The 15,310-nt window shown below is 46.0% G+C and overlaps 1 protein-coding gene across 1 annotated transcript; it reads right to left on the bottom strand.

The window, feature by feature from the left end:
- Window positions 1-2,356: 2,356 nt before the first annotated feature.
- LOC127306907 (kinesin-like protein KIN-7C) lies at window positions 2,357-8,025 on the bottom strand. Its single transcript, XM_051337612.2, has 14 exons — window positions 7,765-8,025; window positions 6,950-7,244; window positions 6,486-6,575; window positions 6,297-6,397; window positions 6,095-6,208; window positions 5,924-6,005; window positions 5,772-5,839; window positions 5,594-5,659; window positions 5,392-5,516; window positions 4,938-5,265; window positions 4,507-4,608; window positions 3,732-4,424; window positions 3,057-3,352; window positions 2,357-2,958 (listed from the first exon to the last, which is right to left on the bottom strand). The coding sequence occupies exons 2-14, from the start codon at window positions 7,194-7,196 to the stop codon at window positions 2,631-2,633; spliced, it is 2,640 nt and encodes an 879-aa protein (XP_051193572.1). The 5' UTR covers window positions 7,197-7,244; window positions 7,765-8,025; the 3' UTR covers window positions 2,357-2,630.
- Between the last annotated feature and the right edge of the window lie 7,285 nt (window positions 8,026-15,310).

The raw sequence follows: 15,310 nt of genomic DNA on the forward strand, positions 1-15,310 counted from the left end.
GCATCCTTGCATGATCTTTCTTGGTGTTATTTGGATCTTATCCATGTGATGTTTTAGAGCTTTTGCTTATTCTCATGACAAGCTCTAGTTCATCGAGAATGGTTTTTGCATGGGCAACTTGTTGCATTTTCGAGGTTGGAGGTTTTACCGGTATGCCTTTTTAGATAGGTCAAACCTTTCATCATTTGTTTCTATACTCCCTTGCTGGACTATGATGGTTCCCTGCATGATCTTGTAGAGCTTGTTACTAGCTTCGAAACGAGCCCAAGATCATCAAAATCGGAGTCCGGATGCTCAAGTTATGCTCTTTCTCGATTTGCTGTCTCTGCCAGTTTTCAGGGGGGCGGATAATCCGGCCCAAGTGAGGGGCGGATAATCCGGCCCTCGAAAAACTGCTAAGGACTTTTGGGCGTGAGCCGCAGTACTGGACCCGGATTTTTCATCCTGAGGCCCGGATAATCCGGCCTGGACACCCCCAACGGCCATATTTCATGGGGAGCTATAAATAGGCTTCTTCTTCCCCAAAATCTGGTTGCTTCTCTCACTCTCTCTCTTCTCCATTGTTGAACTAGAGAAGCTTGCTCTATCTCTCAATCCCTCAATGATTCTTGCCCCCATTTGAGGGAAAAGAGAGAGGAGATCTAGATCTACATCTTGACCAATCAAATCCCTCTCTTTGTGAGTGGAATCCACTAGATCTAGATCTAGGAGAAATTTGGTGTTCCTCCTCTTATTTGTTCTTCCTCTCTTATTCCCCCAATAGCTTTTGTAGCTTTGTTGGAATTTGAGAGAGAAGGACTTGAGCATCTTTGTGGTGTTCTTGCCATTGCATTTGGTGCATAGGTTTGGGTTCTCCACGGTGATTCGTGGAAGTGAAAGCAAGAAGGTTGTTACTCTTGGGTTCTTGGAACCCTAGACGGATTCTAGGCCTTTGTGGCGATTTGTTGGGAGCCTCCAATTAAGTTGTGGAAGTGTGCCCCAACCTTTGTGTAAGGCCCGGTTTCCGCCTTGGAGGAAATCCCTTAGTGGAACCGTGACCTAGGCCTTTGTGGCGAGGGTCACCGGAGATTTAGGTGAGGCGCCTTCGTGGCGTTCGGTGTGTGGTGTGAGTACCGCATCTTGGGGTGAGGCCTTTGTGGCGTTGGTGTGCATCGAGCAACCACACCTCAAGGTGAGCCTCTTGTGGCGTTCGGGAGCACTAAGCCACCGCACCTCTCCACTGGAGATTAGCACTCGCAAGAGTGTGAACTTCGGATAAATCATCGTCTCCCGCGTGCCTCGGTTATCTCTATACCCGAGCTCTTTACTTATGCACTTTACCTTGTGATAGCCATCGTGCTTGAAGTTATATATATCTTGCTATCACATACTTGCTTGTATTGCTTAGCATAAGTTGTTGGTGCACATAGATGAACCATTGCTTAGAATAAGTTGTTGGTGCACATAGGTGAACCATAGTATATAGGCTTTGGGCTTGACAAAGTAAACGCTAGTTTTATTCCGCATTTGTTAAGCCCATCTCGTAGAAGTTTTAAATCGCCTATTCACCCCCCCCCCCCCCCCTCTAGGCGACATCCGTGTCCTTTCATACACGCTAAATTTTAGTATTTTTTCTCGCTATGCCGTTATTTGCGAAATAGCATGCTATATCACGCTAAAACTTCATAGCGTTAGCGCGCTATTTTTTTTTAGGAAAATTGATTTCACTTTTTCGTGGTGATGAACCGCAATCTGTTGGTTCCACTTCTAAATCAGAAGATAATATCGCTAATGTTAATAATTTTTTATAAATAATATATACTATGTTGTTGCTTTGTGAAATGCTGATGTCAGCCTTCTAAAATATTTGAGATTTATTTTTATATGTGGTTATGTATATATTATTCCGTCACTTTTGGTCTATATATATCCATTCCTTCTAGTAAAATTATTTATTTTTAAACTATATTTAGTTTTTTAAAAAAAATGCTATTTGAAATATACCACGCTATTAACATGATATAGCATTAATAGCGTCTAAAAGAGGCTGCCGCTATTTCGTTTAGCACGCTATTTTAAACCTTAGTTATAACCGTAAAAATTCCACCCACTTGCAACTCATAGACGTATTATTTATTTTTAAACTATATTTAGTATTTTTTTTAAATGCTATTTGAAATATACCACGCTATTAACATGATATAGCATTAATAGCGTCTAAAAGAGGCTGCCGCTATTTCGTTTAGCACGCTATTTTAAACCTTGGTTATAACCGTAAAAATTCCACCCACTTGCAACTCATAGACGTGCGAACCCAACTGGAAATCTGGTGGTTTTAAAAACAAAAACTAGAACTTAATTCTCATTCGAACGAAAATTAGCTAAACCGATAAAATCGTGGTAATGGCAAGCACACGTTATACAACAGCGTTTGGATCTGCAGTGGCACGTTAATGTTAGCAATGAAGGCCGGCAGCGGCTGCAAATAAATCACGCACGAAACCGGCCGTACATGCAAGGGGGATACCCCGTGTATCTGTCCTGATATCATATGGACAATCAGGCATCACGAACACAAAATCAGAAGAATAAGAAAAAGATCTTCAGTCAGCCGCACCATCCTGTCATCTTGTCCCGTGTCATGGATCGAATCAACTAAACGAAGCGATCCCGTATCTCCACCCGTTCGAGGACCGCCGGGTCGGCGGCTGCTGCGGTGCGAAGCTGAGCCCGAACATCTCCCTGAGGACCTGCCCTGGCTCCTGGAGCCCGATCAGCTTGGCGACAAGGGACGCGCTCTCCCTGACATGCTCCAGGTCTTTGGTCTCAGTCCAGAGGCGGCGAGCAACCTGCAGTTTCCTCTTCTTGGAGTCCAGTGAGACACTCCATTTCGTGTACATGTGGTTTCTTTCCTCCACCGAGAATCGCTTCTGCATCTGCCTAGCAAGCATCTCCCTCTCTCGTTGCAGCTTCTTGGCGCTGCATATATCAGAAGTTCAAAGTTAATTTTCTCCTTTTCATCGTTTTTTTTGAAACATTTCTCATTTACATCAAGGGTATGTAAAAGAAATACATACCTCGCAACAGGGGAAGAACTGAGGCTGCCTACAATCACATTGCTGGGAGTGCTGCCCTTAGAGAAAGTATCTCTAAGGAAGGATAGCCTCCGAAGCTCCACTTCCATGTAGATGGAGTCGGCTGATTCTCCTTTGAATAGCAAGAAGAAGTATGTCCTGTGGACCAAGGAAATACTGCAAGCGTGCCAAAGCTCGATGATCTGTTGCTGTTTCTTCTCGAATTCCAATGGCCATCGAGAAGGTGATTGCAAGGCATCCATGATCGGGTCTAATCCAATGCTCTTTCCATTTGCACTCTACAACATGGATTAAAAATACCATTAAGTAATTGAGTTACTGGTGCAATGAAAATACAACATTTCAGCACATTTTGGTTTAGAAAATTAGTCATTAGACAAACATTAGACAATTATTATTCGACAGGTCTGTTAATGAAATATCTCAAGGAGTCATTAGACAAACGTTTACAGATAGAGCTTTCTCAACAATAGGAACACAGTTAATTCATTTCATTTCCTAATTGTCATCACATACGGTAAAATATAGAACTGTAATACATGTATTTTCTTACAAAAAATGAGATTCTCATTTTCTTTCAAGCAAATTAATTAAAATGGCTGCAAGGGGAAAAGCATAAAACTCTACCTAAGATAACTAGATAGAGATAGCTCATACCTGGTCACCTAACTGTTTCTTATAATGAACCTGAGCCATCTCCTTAAGTTCAGCAACAAATTCACCTATACCGGTAAATTCTGCATCACCTGCAGCAGAACTATTCGCCTTGGTTGCACCCTTCGATGTGCTCATTTCAGAAAGCATGGACCCTGCCCTTGAAAGAGTTTCACTCCCTGCATCGTAGTTTAATGCAGATCCTCTTCTATGATACTCTTCAGGTCTTCCTGGGAAGATCACCAAGCTTCTGTTTACTGGTGTGCAATCCTCCATCTCCAGATCATCAAGTAGAGTGGACCCTGTTAGTGATCTACAGCTCCTGCTTCTACCAATTACTCTACAGCTCGATGAGTTGCGCACTGAAGATCCTAGATCTTTACTGATAAAAGGCCTTCTGATGTTCTCCAAATGTTGCTCCAAGGTAATGGGAGTTTCACCAAGAGGCCTTGAATTCACTGACGCGTTTAAATCATTACCACGCCTGCTAGAATTCCTGTTTGAATCTCGTGGGCTGGTACTTTCACCAGCTGATAAAGACAAGCATTCATTTCCTTGAGTTCCATTGGTCTCAATACACCGCACTTCCTTGTAATGATCTGAATCATCATGAGATATCTGAGAACTGTCATCTCTGCTCATGCTTGGGGGCATTCCAACAGATGGAGGACTTCTGACTGATCGCTTTCCTGATACCTAAACATGCAGAGAAAACAAAATAACAAATACATCCCAGAGCAAGGCTAATATGTAACAGCAGAAGTGCATAAGTTTATACCTTGTGCTTTGGGTCACGATCGCCAACAACCTGCAGCAAATCCTGCAACCTAGACTCAGCCAGATCACGTTGTGACTTCAGTTCTTTAATTTCTTTTTCCATCTGCAAAAGACATGAAATTATCATAAACATATAGAAACAAAGCAAGTCTATCTGTGAGAGGGATGAATATATCTGATGCAACAATCTTCATCGAGAAACGAAAGAAAAACAGACAGGCAGTTTTTTTATTGTTAATATATCTGCTACGGCAGCAGAGTGCTCATGGCAAAAAAAAAAAAGTCCATGCACAAAATTGTGAGTGTTCATGTATAATGTATGAACTGTGAAGAAAGCTCGGGGAGGCAAACAAAATGTGAGTGTTCATGTATAATGCATGAACTGTGAAGAAAGCTCGGGGAGGCAAACAAAAGGTCAGAAGTAGTACCCACCTTTCTGATTTGGTTGTCTTTTTCTTTCACTTGTGCTTCCAGGCTGGAACTGGAAACTGGGTGCCGCAACTCACTCTCCAATCTAGCAACTTCTTTTTGCAATTGCTTAACTAGTGTTTTATCAGACATGACCACATTAACCTGAGCATTTGTAGCTACATCCTTTGCACAGCTCCCAAAGAAGAGTGTATTTCTTGATTGTTCAATGTGACTTGTCGCAGGGCTGAGCGTACATATAATTGCAGTTCTTGCATTACCTCCCAAAGATGGCTGTAATATACGTGTAAGCTTGGAATCTCTATACGGTATGTGTGCATTACTCCCCATGCTGCATAAATGAAAACAGAAAACTGAAATGGCAGTAGCTAACAAAATACTCCCATAATTACATGAGCAATTTCTCTTATAGTGGACAAGAAATTAAGCAAAATATCATTGAGAGTCAAATTGCAACCTTAGCTTCCTAATGACAGTGCCAAGGGAAAGCAAACTTTTATTGATATGGCATCCTTCTTTCAGCCTCGTGCCAGCTGACATCGCCTGAGATGCACGCTCACTTCCCGCCAGATCAATAAAGCTCTGCATGGGAAGAATAACTGCTGCTTACAATATTCTAAAACATTGTGAGAACTTAACAAACCGTGGTGTCTACTTACCACACTAGCCATAAGGGTAGTTGACTTGTCCTTCCCTAAGAATTCACGAGCAGAACTTTCAACAGTCTGAATTGATTGATGAACATTAAACAGGTCAGCCAACAATGCACACAACTATAATAAGTGGTGACACATATCAATATATTTCATAAATAAACCAAGTAAAGGGCAGACAGACCAATTTAAGAATTTGATGGGATCTGGAGCTTTTCTCATTTAAGAAGGTCTCCCCGGTCTTTCTTTGAGCTATTACAAGCATATAAAGCAAATCAGATGCAATATTCACTAGTTCAGCAAAATACAAGCTGTTGATGGTAATCAATATTTCACCTTCACACACAGCAGTAAGACCCTTGAGGTGGTTCCAGTCCCTTAATATAACCTCTGTTAGATTCTCCACATAGGTGCCTTTCTGTACAATAAACAGCATTAAACCATTAGCAAACAGGAACATAACATAAGAAAAAAAAATCAAAAGGCCGAGAAAGAACACCTTTTTACCTCTGCATCATCCCATAGTCTAAGAGGAGTATTTTCTGCACTCAGAAGATCCCTGACGACTTCATTATATATTTCAATTGCCGAGAATTTCAACACAAATGCTCTTTCTTCATGCTGAAAAAGAAACATCCATTTGAGGACTTCATAATAATCCAGACCAAAACCTATCCATGGATGCTATGGTTGGCTGGGAGTTGATCACCTTGTTAATGTAATCATATATATCTGCTACTGTGCATTCTGTCACTCCAGTCATAGTGTACGTCTTTCCACTACTTGTTTGCCCGTAGGCAAAAACACTTGCTGAGAGAGAGAAAACACACTCAGATTTAGCTCAAAACTATGCTGTTTACAAAATTTTAACCCATGCTTTTGTGTAGTTTGCACTCACAGTTAATGCCACTAACTACAGAGAGGGCGACTTCCTTAACCCCTTCCTCGTAGACTTCTTTGGTATTGCATTCAGAATGAAATACCCTGTCTGCGAATACAAGAGATTTATGTTAACAAAGATACACGCAAGGCAAATATAAGAGTGAACCAATTTCATATGTGAACCTTACACAGCAATTGAGTACATAAAAATGCTCCAAACCATAAGTAGCCAATAAATAAAGGCATGGTCAGTATGCAGTGACAATCTACTGAAAGCTGAACCATAACACATTGAGATATGATGTTTGAGTATTGGTCCAGATAACCACTGGACTACATCAAGTGTTATGAAAATGTTCCAGAAAAACAATACAAAGTATAGCACGGCACAAACTAATTAACCATATTGAAGCATCAGAGCAATGGCAAACCACAAAAGATATAGCATCAAAACTCAAAAGCAAAGCACGGTGCACTGACCAAACGTGTATGCAGTTGGAGCGGTGGGTCGATCGGGGAAGGTACTCCGGAACATGATGGTGGTGTCATTGATGCACTCCCACTCCGCAGGCTCGCCCCTCGCAATCTCCTTCTCGCTCAGCGGCCTCACCCTCACTAACACCTGTATCCTATCGAGCCTCCCAGCACCGCTTCCACCGCCGTTCACCGCGTCAGCTCCATTCATGCTGTCCCACTGCACCGACTCGTCACCTCCAATCGCCCCCATTCGCTCTGCCACTTACCTCCCCTCTCCAAACAGCCCCCCCTACACCATCTGCCAGAAATGCACCATTATAAGTCCACAACACCAAGAAGCAAGGCATATAATAATAACAATAATACCAATAAAGAAGCATCATGGAAGAAGCCAACTGGATGGACGGGAGTGCACGAATCCGTCCTATCCCTGGGAATTAGAGTGCAGGCCAAGGCAGTTGCCGAGCTTTGCAGCAGCAGCGGGTGGAGGAGAAGGCAAGCATTTCGCAGTGGACCCGTACGTTACTAACCAGTAATTATGCAGATGTTAGGACAGTGGTTAGCATGTCCCACAGACTGATACAACCTGCAGAACCACCGATTTGTTCCAAATCTAGCCCCCACGGCCGCTCGTGTCGCCCAAACCCGCCCGCCTTCCCGCGGAATCCCTAGCTATTAGCAGATCTGCCGCCTAACCTAACCACCCGGAACAGCGCCCCCCGGGCCGGGATCACATCAGCAGCAACCTACCGCGGCAAAGCAGCAACTTTACTCCGGTAACCTGTAGTGCTCAAGCGACAGCTAAAGCGGGTAGTTACCAATGCGTGGTGGAGACGGCCGGCTCCGGCAGGCGCGGGCGCGACGTTTCTCCGGACGGCGGCGGCCATGGGTTGATTTCTGGTGGGAAGTTGGGGTTTTTGTGTTGGGGATGGGCGGTGGGGGAAAGTGCGGGAGTGGCGCCGGCCTCGCCGCGTGCGACTGCTCCCCACGATGATCTTCTTGGCTTGTGTGGATTTGGGGGAAGACTCGGAGAGTGTAAGAGACGGTGGCTCGACTTTCTTTTCTTCTTTTTTCTTCCTTTTTTCTGGCAACCCCAAAGGACCGTTGCTTGGATTCCCCTGTCGCGTCCTCCGCTTTCTATGGGTTGTTTTCAATGAATCTTAGTGGGGTGTTTTGCACCCAGGCCCTTGACATTAGTGCATGGACCTGACAAATTAGGGTTTGTTTGATTCACATGATTTTTAGAACGAAAGAATAGAAAAGCTACGGGATTAGAATGTCGTGTCGAATTGAATCCTATAAGATTCATATACAATCCTAAGCATTTCAATCCTACGAATCAAACAGGGCACATAAGGAAAAGTACAAAGTATAAGAATCCTACTCCCTCTAATCCATGAAACTTGTTGTTGAATTGCATGTATGTAGACACATTTTAGTGTGTCTATTCATTCGTTTCATCGACAAGTATTATGATTTAGAGGGAGTACAAAATTCATATGGTGTTCCTTTGAATCAAACAAGTCCATTAGGGCATCCCTAGCGGGTCGGCTGATTTCGGACTAGATATGACCGTTTTGGTCTATTTGGGTTGGCCCGCAGACAGAAATGCGGCTACGCCACCTCGTTTGTTTGGGTCGAGGTTAGACTCAGTGTTCTGACGCATTTCTCTTTTACTACCGTCATGGATGCCACGACGTTAATGCCGACACGTCTCGTCGCTAAAATGCCTCGTTGACTTCCTACGCGACTGCTCGATTCCTAGGCGTGCATCATGTCATTTCCGCTAACGCGCGTTCTTTCATTTCTTGCACTGGTAGTGGCTATAAGAGGGGCAGTGATGCCGCAATGGACGAGCAAACCCTAGCAGCACCCATGGTCGGCCGCAACAACGCCTAAATCCAGCTGAGTAAGATGGTGCGTGCGCATTTCCCGGACGTCGTCGACATAGGCGGAGCTCGCCATGAGCGAGGCATTGGACGTGGCGTACGCCAAGCAAGAGGAGTAGTATGGGTCATACATCAAGGGGATGGGGGGGGGGGGGGAGGCGGAGGCTGCGGCACAGGTCGAGGCAGCGAGAGAGGAGGCGGAGTAGGCTGAGGCGGCGAGGAGGCCTAGCAGGATGAGGCGGCAACAACGATGCTTGCGCAAGCAATGACGTTGAGTGCGGAGGCCGATGCGAAGCTAGCGGAGGCCTAGGCATCACTGGCGAGGACCCAAGCGGCACTAGCGGTGGTGTGTGCGGAAATGGTGGTTGCGTTGCAACACGCTCCCGGCGTGTGGGTGGACGCGGACCTCGATGACTTCGATGGCTTCAACGGTGATAGCGACGGGCCTCACGCTGCCATGGAGGAGGCGACTTAGCGTTAGAACGCAAGGAAGGAGAGGGACAAAGGCCATCGTGGGCTCTAGTGGGGGGTGCTCATGATGTTGTCATGGGTCCAGCGTCGCCATGATGCCTTGGGGCACCGCCAAGCGTAGCATGAGTGCGAGGGTGTTGGGCTTGCATCGTCGGGGCCCACGTACAACAGCAGACGGTAGGATGCGCGACTGCGAGTAGCTGACAACAATAGGGCGTGCGACGATGGGCGTCGCCGTTTATGTTAACTCTCTATGTAAAAAAGATGGTTCATTTTTGCCAGATATTAATAAGAACTAGCTAACTATTTTTCTAACTCAATGACTTACGGGGCTTGGGGCGGACCCGGGAGGACACTTGTTGTCTGTCTATGTAAACACATTTTTATCCTAAATTTAAGCCTATAATATTAATGGGTATTTTTCGTGCATCGATCCGTTTGCAGGGTTGGGTTTTCGGCATATCCGTGCGGACTAGACATACAGTCTCGGTTTATTTGTGTCGAGCGGCTAAAGATAACCTTACATGCATGAGAGAAGAGAAGATAGAAGATAATAAACAGTAAAAAAGGTGTACTTCAGAATTTTTGAAGGAAAAGGAGAATGACGATTGCCATACCGTACGAACAAGTAGCTAATGGTGGTGAAATCTATCGAAATCTGAGGACAGAGAACCAGGTACGTACAAGGGACAAGACAAGAGACGCCGGGGAAAAGTACAGAACGGAACATCCATAATGCGTGCCGTGTGTTTATAGCAGCGAAGTTAATACGGCGTAGAAAATTTCATGTGGGGGAGATTGACAGCGCAGTGAGCAAATTCAAACGTTTGGGCCGTTCTCAGAGCATCCCCACTCGTTGGCGCTCCCCACGCTCAAATCCGGCGAAATTTTTGTCCGGATTGGAGGAAGATTTGGCGTGGGGGCAGTATATTTCCAGTCGTGTGCTCCCCAAGCGGCGTTTCTCGGGGAAAAAGAGGACGGCTCGGGGAATCCGGACGAAAGAGGAGACACGTGGGCGTGGGCGGTTGGTTTAGCTTCATCCGGAGTCCCCGAGCGCTCCCCGGGGGGCCGGGGATGGCATGGGGAGTCCGGACGAAAATAGGCTCAAATCCGGATCAAAACGAGGAACCGGGGTCTGACTGGGCCGTTTTTCGCCGTCCGGATGAAAAAAAGTGGCCGTGGGGGGCTCTGCGGGGAGACGAGTGGAGATGCTTACTAGTGATCGCTTCTGAAGTTCTGACTTTTTCAGTGGCTGCCCAGGGGGGTGTCACATGGAATTTGCATTATGGCCACTAACATACGATGGATTCACAGTTTCACACCTAGAAACAACGTCTCAGCTCTCCGGTCGACACCGCCTCAGCAACGGCTACAATTAGGACTCGTTTTAAAACGATTAGGAGTATTTTGTTCTACAGAGTTGATTGGTGTGTGTTCTTAAGTGAAACTACGTGCGAGGTCAACCTATCCATTGCCAAGACCCGCACAAAAAGACCTATCCATTCGTAAAGACAATTCCAAAATCAGTTGTTTTCTCTTGGAAGTTTCTTCTGCCGACAAAAAGAAAGAGCCGCGTCGCTGTGCCCGCATTTTCTGAATCTTGCTTACAATCGGAAATTACCAGAAAAAACCCAAAACGGCCGCTGTGATGAGAAAGGAGCAGGGCACGTTCTGGCGTCGTGATCAAACAAAACATGCTTCTGGAATCATGCCCCTCCACGCGGAATCATCCACATCGGCACCACGCCGGAGCATCGGTTCGTTCGTCCGTGTCGTAGAGGTGAAAAGGAAAACGCCGTGTATTTTACTGCTCGGAGCTAGCGCACGCGCGCGGGCGGCGGGGCTAGTTAATTAGCGGCGCGGCGAGGCGACCCAGGCGAGCGCGTCTCGTCGGCACCCGTGGCTGCAGCTCTGGTGCCAAACATGGAGGCTGGATGCTCGGAGAAGACGATGCACTGCTTCAGACACAAATTTGCTCGATCCTATTGGGAATTTGGGATTGGGAGCGGTGGTCACAGCTCACATGTGCTCGTGTCGCCACGACCTGTTCGCCGTCGAAGTCAGGCTGTGCTGTCCAGGTGACGGGAAGGGCGTGAATGGTTCTATGGAAAAAGAGACGGTTTTGACGAAAATGGCAAAGAAAAGCACGAAATGATCCTCGGGCCAAACTATTTCACCGGAATAACCCTTTTGTGTGATACTCTTGCCATCTACGTCACATTTGTCTGTGTGGCGCCCATGCGAATGGCGCCACACATCCAGGCCGACGTGGCGCGGTCGACGCTGAGCGCCGTTGACCAGCCGACGTGGCAGAACGTGTGGCGCCATTCCCATGGGAGCCATACATTGAAGGTGTGACGCCGTTCGGAAGGGCGCCACACATCCACTTATGTGTGGTGGCCCGAGCCACCCAGCCCGACCCGGCCACACTCTCCCACCCAAATCTTCTTCATCCTCTCCTCCGACCAGCCACCCCACCTCTCTCCCTCATCCAAATTACTCTCAAATCTTGGTGGATTTCGTTGGATCTGTCCGTGAAGATCGTTGCCAACCCGTTCTTTGAGGTAATCTCCTCCGTTCCCCTTCTTTTCATCCAATAAATTGATGGATTTGGTTCGATCTAGATGTGAAACCCTGGATGTGAAACCCTAAGTTGATTTGGCAAGTGAAGTTGATGGATTTGGAATCTTAGGGTTTGTTGCAGTAGGACAAGTGGTAGGGGTAGGTTGTATGGGTAGAAACCCTAGGTTGATTTGTTTTGACTATGGCTAACTAATGAACACATGTATGTATGTGTTGTTCATATTATGCTAGGGGGATGGAAAGAATTGTTCATGTTCATCATGTGGACAAGGATGCTTTCTTGAAGGGAAGCCTAGAGCCGGACCCGGGTGAGGTTGACTTGGTGTTTAACCATAGCCCTAGCTTTGCCGAGGTGGTAGCACAAGTGAGGATTGACTTGAATTGGAATGAGCGAAATGATGGTGTTGATCTAGAGGGAGGACATAATGTGGGGTTTAGAATGCACACCCGTTGGAACACAATGTGTATCAACTCCGAGCAACGTTGGTCCGTTTACAAGAAGACGGTGGCGGAGTCACAAGACAAGGCTCTGGAGTTGTTTGCAACCAAGACGGTTGATGCTCATTTTGAGCTTGACCTTAACCGGCGCTCCTCCCCGTTGATGCTAGGAGTCCACCACCCATGAGCCAAGAAGAAGCCACCAAATCTTCCATTGCCCAAGATGCAACGTTGAAGAAGGAGTATGACGAGCATGACAATGGTGATAATGGTTTCGAGATGAATTACAACAATGTCGGTGATTTGGATGCATATTTGATGCAAGAGGACATGGACCACTCCATTCCATGTTCCCGATATTATGCCTCAGACTCGGATGATGATGGACCCGATGAAGAAGTTGATGAGGATGGCTTGACGGCTAAGGAAGCCGAAAGAGCCGGCATCTTCAAGAAGGTAACCGGACGAAATATTCGGATACCATTGTTCCGTGATGTTAGTCTTGCGGATGGAGCCGTGGTTGATGGTGGCAAAAGTTTACTTCTTGGAGCTAGGCCAATTTCCAAAAGAGATGTGGATGCCAGGATGAATATGATCTTTAAAGGACTCACGTTTGGTACCTTCTTGGAGTTGAAGGTATGGATGAAGGAGTTCTCGATTAAACATCATCGCCCTTACACAGTTGTTCACTCGGAATTGAACACGCGGTACACGCTAAAATGTGAAGATAAAAGATGCCCATGGGTTGTCCGTGCAAGACCTTTCAAAAAAGGGCCCTCTTGGCACATAACAAGTTGTGTAGCCACTCACATGTGCCGGGGGAGGAAGCTTGATGGCGCGGATGCGCAGCCGGACGACCGTCAACTCACATCCGAGTTCATCATACAAGCTCTCGGCTGAGATATCATCACTTCCAACCATGAGCATTAGGTCCGTGCAAGATACGGCGAAATCCCGCTTTGACTACACCGTCAAGTATGGGAAGGCATGGAAGGCCAAACAAGCCGCATTCAAGATGTTGTACGGTGATTGGGAGGAAGCATACAATCGAGTCCCTAGGTTGTTGTTAGCGATGGCCGCTACCAACCCGGGCATGGTTGATGTGGTGGAGCCTTCTAGTACCAAAATGGCATTGCATGACGGTAAAAGAGTGAGGGTATTTCACCGTGCATTTTGGTCGTTCGAGCAATGCACGAGGGCATTCGAACATTGTAGGCCGGTCATCACCGTCGATGGCACCTTCTTGACCGGGCAGTACAAGGGCACACTATTTGTGGTGACCCAGTGTACCACTGCATGGTGTAGTACACAAGTCGTTGACATAACACAAGTGAAATACCGTTCCACTCATATTACATCCCTCAAAGTGGTACAACAGAAACATATGCGAGTCCAAGGCATGTCTATAGAAGGATACATAAGCTGTTTACAGAAGATCAACACAGTCTCCTACTTTACAGTGAGGTAAAACTTCAAATAAAGCTCCAGAAGAACGACTCGTAGTCTAAGCTATTGCTAACTCAAATTTTAGAGATATCTGGCTTACTACAGAATTCTAGCTACTTAGGTGCTCGGATTAGGGAAAGGTTCCCTTCTATTACTAGTCTAAGTTTCCACTGTAGCTGATGCAGAAGTTGATTCCGTTGACTTCTTTGATTGTATTCTTCATCTTGTTGCAGTTGACTTCTTTGTCTTTGAGTTCCACGGTAGTTCCTCCTCCGGTGACTCCATAGCTAAGCATGGGATTTCAGAGTGGGATGAGTACGAGCGTACTCAGTAAGTTCATATTAGGAAATAGGTGTATCATGCACTAGCTACAGCCACAGACCAGAAAGTCATAGGCGAATGCAAGTTTTCATAAACATTTCTTCAAAAGGTTTATTTTATTCTGAAAACTATGCCCGTCAGTCTTCACAGGTTGACTAGAACTTCATGGAGTTCCTTTCCTGCCGCGTTCGCAGTTCCCTTCCCGGAACAGGGAGTGACAGCCACAATTTGATACACTCTGCAGAGGTGCGTTACTTTTCCCATAAGAGACCTTATCCTTGTTTCCAACCAGGCGCAAGCTTTCCCGTCCACACTTCCTTGGTGTGAGGCCAGGTGTAAGATCCAAGCCCACACCGCCTTCTCCGCGACCCCGCAGACCCAGCCTTTTGTAAGTCTGTCCTCTCCTATATCTATCGGTAGACCGACCCAGGCCTTTGTTCTCACCTTTACCATTAAGGTAGACCGTTCCGAACAACTCATGTGCCCTGTCCTATACACCATAGATAGACCGATCCGGACAACCCTTACAATCCTTCATAGACCAATAATAAGTCTACCCTCTCCTGTATCTAATGGTAGACCGTGACGGACCACATGTCCCCACCTTTACCAAAGATAGACCGATACGGGCAACCCTTATCACCAGTCCGTTGGCATGCGAGAGGGAAAAGATACAGCTGGCTTCCCCAGAGCCATTATAGATCTTATGGTTAACGCGATATGTACGGCGCTAGAATCACTGGACGGCATTGGTACTTAGTCCTAGATGAGTAGTACCCTTGCAATGGAACCTTCACCATAAACACATACCATGGTTCCATTGCCCACCACATAGTCATATTCATAATTGTAAAATAATATTTTTCTTTTTAATGCAAGAGTGATAAGTATAGTACTTTGCATATAATTTGATAAAAATAATCAAATGACATGAGCAAGCGATGAACTTGCCTTTCTTGACTGCAAGATTATGCAGGCAAAAGCTTCGATACGTGAGAACTCCAAATTCTGAAATACCATCATTGTCCGGTAAGGACAATGTTTAAAGAATTGGCAAAGATGCTATAATGCATAGTATGAGATACAATCGTCCCGAGCGTAACCTAACCTCGATGATTTAGGATGGATGAGTTGTAAAGATTTCTTTAGTGTGTGTTGCACTTTTAGGATGGTTCTCAAACAAGGTTCTTATTAGGGTTGGTGATATTAATAGCAT

Source organism: Lolium perenne, chromosome 6 (genome assembly GCF_019359855.2).
Source record: "Lolium perenne isolate Kyuss_39 chromosome 6, Kyuss_2.0, whole genome shotgun sequence".
Classification (NCBI taxonomy): Eukaryota; Viridiplantae; Streptophyta; class Magnoliopsida; order Poales; family Poaceae; genus Lolium; species Lolium perenne.